Source organism: Coffea eugenioides, unplaced genomic scaffold (assembly GCF_003713205.1).
Source record: "Coffea eugenioides isolate CCC68of unplaced genomic scaffold, Ceug_1.0 ScVebR1_2060;HRSCAF=3021, whole genome shotgun sequence".
NCBI classification, from domain to species: domain Eukaryota; kingdom Viridiplantae; phylum Streptophyta; class Magnoliopsida; order Gentianales; family Rubiaceae; genus Coffea; species Coffea eugenioides.
The window spans coordinates 19154-28011 of NW_020862514.1; the positions used below are offsets into that span (position 1 = coordinate 19154).

The 8858-nt window shown below is 36.7% G+C and overlaps 1 protein-coding gene across 1 annotated transcript; it reads left to right on the top strand.

Moving 5' to 3' along the window:
• Positions 1–5171: 5171 nt before the first annotated feature.
• Positions 5172–8550, top strand: LOC113756204 (endoglucanase 5-like). The gene is given in 9 exon segments (XM_027299968.1): positions 5172–5384; positions 5551–5763; positions 5858–6058; positions 6167–6253; positions 6348–6512; positions 6647–6770; positions 6999–7162; positions 7272–7605; positions 8165–8550. Coding segments are annotated over 9 exon segments (1887 nt in total).
• Positions 8551–8858: the final 308 nt, after the last annotated feature.

Sequence of the window (8858 nt, forward strand, 5' to 3'; positions counted from 1 at the left end):
CAAGCTAGAAAGTACATGTATATTCATTTCTATCTTAACCATTCATACATATCCAAATATAACAAGAGTTTCAAGTTCTAGTGGCACTTCTAACCCTAATCGAGCACTAACGCTAGCAGAATTACAAACATTATAAATCTAGACAAAACTAGCCTTTCCAGCTTCACGCCAATGCTCGTACCCCCTGTAAGGAAAACAAAAGAAACTAATAGAGTGAGCCAAATCTCATTGGGGTTCCAAAACATCATGCAGACCCAAATAACAAGTTGGTCATTATGTAAAACTTGCAATATCAAAGTAGCGAGCATAAAAGTTCATAAAAGTGAGTAATAATACTTCAAGTAGCAAATCTCAAAATGAACGATTGTAAAGTTTTTAAAAAGAAACAATAACACTACAAGTAACAATCATTTCAAAGTATAAGGATACAGATAGCTCTCAAGAGCCAAATTTCCGCTGCATTACTTGATCCAAACCCGTTGACACTCCGTGAATGTTTGAAGAAGCAAACCATAACCGTAGATCTCCACGTTATACCAATTTTCATCCACCAATCAATCCCCTTACCGGCCTCGAACGCCAAGATAAACACGTGTGGTAATACTATAGCATACCGATTAGTCGAGAAGATAACACTCTACTTGACAAAACAAGAGACCCATAGTTTGTTATCTAATCGACCAAACCGTTACCAGCTCGACTCGATTAACTAGCCAATGGGGTTTGGGTTCCCAAGTAGTCATTTATAGTCGATGATCAATCGACTTAATCAAGGAAAAAGTACGGAGACGGGAATAAGAGGCACCTTCCACTTGAATTGAGTGTGGTACATGCTGCCGCTCAGCACTTACAAGTCAAGCACAAGTACAAATACAAGTACAGGTCAATGCAAATCAAGTTACTTGTACAAGCATGAATGAGATATCAAGTGTTTAGTTGAGTTAGGTCAAGTGCGATAAAGTACACATTCGTCTACGAAATATCAAATCGGGTGTTTAGTAAATTTCTAGCAATAATGAGCAGGTAACATGTAGTGGGAACACTCACCAATATGAGCAAGAGATATGTCAAAAGTTTCCTTTCAGGTTGTACTCCGGATCACCAAAGAAACCTAGATCAGTCAAAATAAGGTATTATGGTTCAACTAATCAAAATCTAGGTGAACCATAAAAATTCAGAAATTACTAGTGCAAATATGAAAATATAGTTTTAGAGTGAATAATAACATTTGAACTTCCAAATCATGAAAAATCTTGAGTCATTTCTCAAATTCAAACATAACGAAAGAAAATTCCAGAAATCAGTAGTTGAAAAAACAACCAATCCCAAATTGAAATGAGCAAATGTAATTCAAAATTTTCGAGATAAAACTAACACTTTTCATCTTAGTTGATACCAAATCTTAGTCAAAAACAACTCATAGGCTACTATTGAAGTGCATTCAAGAATACATATGTAACTTAAGATCTAACTAACCCAAAATCAAGCCTTACATCTCACTAATATTCATAATAGCAAGTAATAGAAATTTGGGCAGCATTTCCCCTATTTTCTTACTTTTTTCATCCAAGTACAACTTGGATTCACAAGCCAACAAACCTCCAATCCAACCACAAGTGATAACCAACAACATACATCTATTCAAGGCCTCAAAACCAACCAAATAACCAAATAATAACTTATCACCATGGATATCAAAGTTGGAAACCAGTTTAGAGAAGAAATTATAAGTGGCAGATTTGTCATCTTTCGGTGTTTTGGTCATAACTGTAGGTAGATATTTGGACCGAGGTAAATTTTATGACGCTTTGAAGCTAAGACATAGACTTACATTTCTTATGAAGACATCGACACCCAATTCTCGCATTTTTAGGGTAAAAAATGGACGGTCAGAAGCACATGAAAAACAGGTCAGGAAAATTAGAGGTTTTGCGCAGTCAGGAGTGCTTTGGCGAAATCATAAGCTAAAATGATCCAATTGATCTGAAATTTTGCAGGTAGAAATTTAACTCAAATCCCTATAACTTTCATGTTTTATCCAAAAGTTGATTCAGTCTAAAACATGGAGAAATTCGCAGCCCAAGTTGAGTCCAAAAATAGGACAGAACTGAAATTCACCACCAAATGTTGTAATTTTGCATATCAACCCTAAAACTACTCATCAAAGCTGGAAATTCATCTTTTGAAGCTTAAAAATCACAATCATGCTACTAATCACCTAACAAATCCATATCAAAGCTCAATACCAACATATTAGAGATAAACATCATAACTCAGAGCAAAAAAATCACAAACCCTAGCTAAAATTCACTAATTTTCACCAAAACTAGAGTATCATCCAACGTAATTCAAGATTCAAGCCATCTATCCCATACTTTGCTAAAATAAGAAAGAAAAAAGAATTTTTAGACTTATACCTTCCAAAACACTTGAAGAAAGTGAAGAACAAAAGCTTTCCTCTCCAAACAACTCCACAACAAGTTTCCTTAGCTTCTTGGTGCTAGTTTAATCGGTTCAGATTTTGAGATTTCAACTTAAACAAGGCTAAATCAAGATGAAGTTGGAAGTTCTCCTCTCTTGTTTTTCTCTCCCAATTTTCGGCCAACACAAGAAGGAAATGAAGAAAAATGAACAAAGAAGAAAGATAAGAAGAAAGAAAACTCATTTGGTCAACCAATCCTTGGATCTTTGACACTAATTTACGCTAACTATAAACGTATAGGTAAACTCTTGATTATAGTATCTATTACACCTATTGAGAAAGTAAATTGGTAGTAAAAGAAATTTATAAATTAACTTATTCAAAATAAGGGAATTATAAGGAAAATATAGGTGAATTTCCAAGTCCTCACAACTACTTGATAGGATTTGGTGAAATACTATGCGGGTTAGGATTTAGTAAGAGAAATTTTTGAAAATACTTGACTCGTTGCCATCCCCATTTTCATATGTAGACCCAAATCTAGGGCTATCAATGGGTCGAGTCCGGGTCGAAATTCAATATTCCGGATCCCGGACCCGCTTAGCTATAATTGTTTTGGATTCGACCCAGATACCCAATGAGTCTTAAACTTATTCTTTCGGATCTGGGTCCGAATACGAGTCGGATATACCCGACCAAAAAAATTTAGGCCAAAAAAATGAAGAAAATATCTTTCTAAACAAACATTAATTGCACACCACAAATTCTAATTAAAAATCACAAATTATTTTAGATAATTATTCTAATGCCTACAAATTACAAATTCTAAAAGATCCAAACAACTATTAAATATTCAAATATATTATCAAAATAATTACTTATTCAAACGGGTCCGGGTTGAACCCATGTCGGAATCCAATATTCCGTATCTGATTCGTTTTTAGATTAGCATAAACGGGCCCGAGTTGGGTCCGGATAAACAGAATTGTAACTATACCCATACCTGAAAATATTAAGCATGGTTGAGTTGGGTTTGGATCAAAACCTGGCCTGTTGACAGGCCTACGCAAATCTTATTAGGTTTGGAAAATAAGATCCGAACCTCAATCCGGATTGATGTGGGCATCCAATAGATATACTGTTTTCAAAATGTGCAATCAAGAACTATTTGACAATTTGAAAACTCAAAGATAACATAAATTTAATCCAATTATTAGTTTCAAATAATGAAATCAACCTTAAGAATGTTATACGGACGAACTAAAAATTGGAGCAGGAAATTCTTATCAAAATTTGTTTCCTTCAAAAAAATTTGATTTACATTTAACGTCCAAGCTTGCACGTGAGACTCTTATTTTATTTTATGGTTTATTTCAGTGAAAATCAAAGTCTGGTCTCAAAATAGGGAAGGTGAAGGTTGGGTTGAGTGATAAAGGGGAAGCAATTCTAATTTCTAAGTAAGAAATCCTAGGCCTTGTTAGGCAGACAAGTTTTTTGCCAAGTTTGTCTGCTACAAGTTTTTTAAAAATTTTAACTACAGTAACTTCAAAAAACTTCTCAAAGTTTTTAAACTATACATTTTAAAATATTAAAAAAAATACTTCAAAATTTTTTTTAAAACTTCTACAATAAGTTACAGTAAAATTTTAGATAAACACTCAAAAAACTCACTTGCCAAGCAGGCCCTAGATTCAAAGCCTCATACCTTTTTTTTTAAAAAAAAAAAAAAAAGAAAAGTGTGTGGTCTCAAAATCAAAAGAAAACAAACTGAAAACCATGCAAAATCAATCATTAGCAACAGTGAAAAGAAGGGAAAAAATGAGGATAATTTCTACCGAATTTGAGGCCAAATGTTTAAAAGCGCTAAAAGTTTTTAGTCAAAGGGAGCGAAGACAATCGATGTGCTGACACATTGGCCAAAGAGGGAGCTGTTCAGTCTCTTGATTTTGTTGTCTACAACTCCATCACTCAAACAATCGGTTCTCTACATTTTTATTTTGTGGTGTGGTGCACCCATCTGATCTGATGGTAATTCAGTCTATGTCAGGTTCTATTAGTTTAGGGTTTAGGGTTTAGGGTTTAGTTGGATTACTCCCTAGAATAGGTTCCTCCCAATGTAGGGATAGAGGTAGGATAAGTTAAGTTAAATATGCTGCAAGGAAAAAAAAAAAAAAGGGGGTCTTGCAATACCTAAGATGACTATATTTGACAACTCTTCTAAACTTAATATTAGTTCTTTTTCTTACCAAAAAAAAAAAAGACGAGGGAGCAAAATAGAAAACTGCAAGTAAAATGATTTCGAGAGGTAAGTGAAGAAAGCTCGGAGACAATTAAAAGCGGATTTGGTGTGATTGTGTAAATTACCCTATTATTTAGTTCCAGTTTGACCAATAACACAATATAAAGCAGTATGATTAAAGGTTATTAAATTTGACTTGCTGGGACGAATTACAATGTCAATGCCCGTATTTATATATATGTGATTAAGTTGGTAAACATGGAATGCAACACAACGTGGGGAGCTCGCCTCTATGTTAAGCTTTCCTTCATTACATGAACGTGGAGGCTACCACCCCTTCCTTTCCTCAACACTAATTATTATGGAGAGAAGAAAATCATCAGACCATAATTGATATAATTCTCCTCCTACGTCCCGTATATATATATAGGGTGTGAAATTGGGAGAATTATTCATCCAATTAAGCAAAAATCTTCTACACCTTTCCATTTTCTGAAGAGAGATACAAAGATGGCCAAGTTAGGTGGTTCACAAGCCCTTTTGGCCATGTTAGTTGGTATTCTCGTTTTTCAGGCAGCCTGCAGGGTTTCATGCTTCGACTATGGAGACGCCCTGGACAAGACCTTGCTGTTTCTTGAAGCACAAAGGTCTGGCAAATTACCTCCGAATCAACGTGTAAAATGGCGCGGTGACTCGGGACTCAAGGATGGTTTTCTTCAAGGAGTAAGTTCCCTCTCACGTCTGTCTTCTTCTTCTTCTTCTTCTTCTTTTTTGTCTCTCTTTCTCTCTCTCTTTAGGAGCATAAATATATAACAAATTAACATATGTACTTTCTCGAATCATCCTCGATTTATGTGTTTGTGGAAAATAAATAATTTTGCATGGGCAGGTAAACTTGGTAGGGGGTTACTACGATGCAGGAGATCATGTGAAGTTCGGGCTACCAATGGCATTTACAATGACGATGCTTTCATGGGGGGCTATTGAGTACAGGAATGAGATTGTTCGTCTGAACCAGATGGGACACACTTTGGCTGCCATCAAATGGGGTACTGATTATTTCATCAAAGCTCATCCCCAGCCTAATGTCCTCTGGGGACAGGTATGCTTACAAAATTAAGATGGGCAAAAAAAAAAAAGAGAGGGAATTCTCGAATGCTTGCTTGTATGATAGTGGCCTGATGGATGAGTTTCAGGTGGGGGACGGGGTATCCGATCATTACTGCTGGGAGAGAGCTGAAGACATGACAACCCCGAGGACTGCTTACAAGCTTGACCCCGAGCACCCGGGCTCAGACCTTGCTGGTGAAACTGCAGCTGCCTTGGCTGCTGCTTCTTTGGCTTTTAAGCCTTACAACTCTTCTTACTCAAGTCTTCTGTTAGTCCACGCAAAACAGGTCAGATATGCTGAATTAATGATCAGTGCAATAATAGTTCAAGGCAGGCCCTTACTGCATAATGATATAAGTCTCAATAATTATTTATAACGTGGCTGGATTCTACAGCTTTTCTCATTTGCTGATAGCTTCAGAGGAAAGTACGACGATTCCATCCAATGCGCTAAGCAGTTCTATACCTCATCTGGTTATTCGGTCAGTATTTTATCGCTTTGCATCACAGAATCCTCTCATCATTCTATGTTGCCTTACAAAATTAGTTAATTTGTTCCACATATAAATGGTGCAGGATGAACTTCTGTGGGCAGCCACATGGCTATATAGAGCAACAGATGATGAGTACTACCTGAAATATGTTGTGGACAATGCTGTTTCTATGGGTGGAACTGGTTGGGCTGTCAGAGAATTTTCCTGGGACACCAAATACGCTGGTATCCAGATTCTGCTCTCAAAGGTATACTGTTTTTTTAAACAAGAGATGAATATCAACAGATTCAAAGCATGATCCATTGTACAATGCCATAGACGGAGGGTTGGCTATCATTCGAAATGACTGATTATGGTCTCCCCTTCTCACTCTGTACGTAGGTATTATTGGATGGAGCTGGTAGAGCATACACTTCCACTCTACAACAATATCAAGCTAAAGCAGATTTCTTTGCATGCGCTTGCATGCAAAAGAATGATGGTTACAATGTGGCCACCACTCCCGGTCAGTAAATTTGCCGTAAATCTTAATGTGATTCAAGTTCTGGATCTCAAATGTGAAGTACGTTAACAAAAGATGTCTACTTCCAAAAAAAAATTGGTTCAACTGAAAAGTCAAAATCCAAAAATATGTGATTATTTCAAGATATATTTAGGAATCAAATGAAAAATTTCTGTTTATAGAATCAGGACTCCATAAATTCCTGCATTGATATTTATCAATCTAATTCAGGTGGCCTAGTCTATGTGAGGGAGTGGAACAATATGCAGTATGCTGCATCTGCTGCATTTCTCCTAGCTGTCTACTCTGATTATCTCACAATGGGGAATTCCATACTCAAGTGTCCTGAAGCCCAAATCCAACCTCAGGATCTCCTCAGTTTTGCTAAATCACAGGCATGCATGACTGCCTGATTACTTTGAAATTCTGATCTCCTAAAGTCAATGATTACTTCTCTCTAATAAATGGCTTAAACTGATCTTTCTGCTGGCACATTGGTTGCAGGCTGATTACTTTCTGGGTAAAAATCCGAAATCTATGAGCTACGTTGTTGGTTATGGTCAAAACTACCCCATCCACGTTCACCACAGGGGTTCTTCCATTGCCTCCGTTTTTGCCCTTCAATCTGTTGTTGGATGTGTACAAGGATTCGAAAGCTGGTACAGACGTCCTGAGCCAAATCCAAATGTCATATATGGAGCCCTTGTTGGAGGTCCAAATAACAACGATGCGTTCTTTGATGATCGGTCTAACTATGAGCAAACAGAACCAACAATATCTGGTGTAGCTCCTCTCATTGGACTCTTCTCCAGATTGCAATCTCTTTCTGGAAATTCGGGTAAAATACCTAGATGAACTCTTCAAAATCTTGAGCCAAGTTGAATGCTTATCAACCTGCAGAGTACAAGTTGAATTTACAGAATCTAATCAATGTTCTTGCTTTTTCCTCTCGACCTTTTTGCATAATGTTGTATTTTTCTGCAGGTTACCATTCTCCAGTGTCTCAAAAACCACACCCAAACACTCCTGGTGAGAACCAGACATACATCTGAATATTTGTTTCCTGTTATGATTTATGATTCCATAGTTATCCTCTGAAAATACAATACAAAAGCTTTTACAATCATCTAACGTCACTGTAGACTCCTCATTTCAGAGTTTATTAGAAAAGCTGATGGACTTTTGTCCTCTTTTACAGGTTCTACCCATCATGACCTACCCAAACCATACCAGAAAAACCCAGGTGTGTAGCTGGAAAATTCTTTCTGCGTGAACTAAAAATTGTGGCAACAAGTTTCATGGTCCTGATCATTAACTATTGCTCATAAACCAACCAAAGCTAATCCATTTTGATGACCATGAACCAAAAAAACGCTTGACCATTAGTGATACCGAAGAGATATCATATACCTGTGTCTTTCCTATGGATAAATACAAATAATCTTCTTCTCTAAGTTACTACAAAGTCACCACACAAAATCTTCTTCATGCAGATGTTCCTGTTCATTTCTTCCACTCAATAACTAAGTCATGGACAATTGGAAAAATGACATATTATCGCCACAAGGTGATAATCAAGAATACATCACAGAAGCCCATTACCGATCTGAAGCTGAAATTTGAAAATCTTACCGGATCATTATGGGGCCTCAACCCAACACAAGAGAAGGACATATATGAGCTTCCACAATGGTTGAAAGTATTGAAACCTGGTTCAGATTGCACCGTTGTATATGTTCAAGGAGGGGCACAAGCCAAGGTTTCAGTTCAAAGCTATCATTAATGAACGAGGGAGGATTCAGATTACCCTGATGATTGACCAAACAGTTTTTGTTCCTGATTCTCTGTATTAATTTTGTTGAATTTTTTCTACTTCTTACGCCACCCTTTTACTCCTTTCGGGGATCAATGACTAAAAGAAGTTGTTGACTGATCATTGCATGACACCTTTTTTAACCAAACTGCACATCAATGAAAATATAGTGCTCTATCTATAATCACTGCTCATATCTAATCTCCCGATACAACACATCTTTCAACTTCAGGCATGCCCTTTTGCCTGTCCAAATTCCAATTAATGGTTTGAAATCA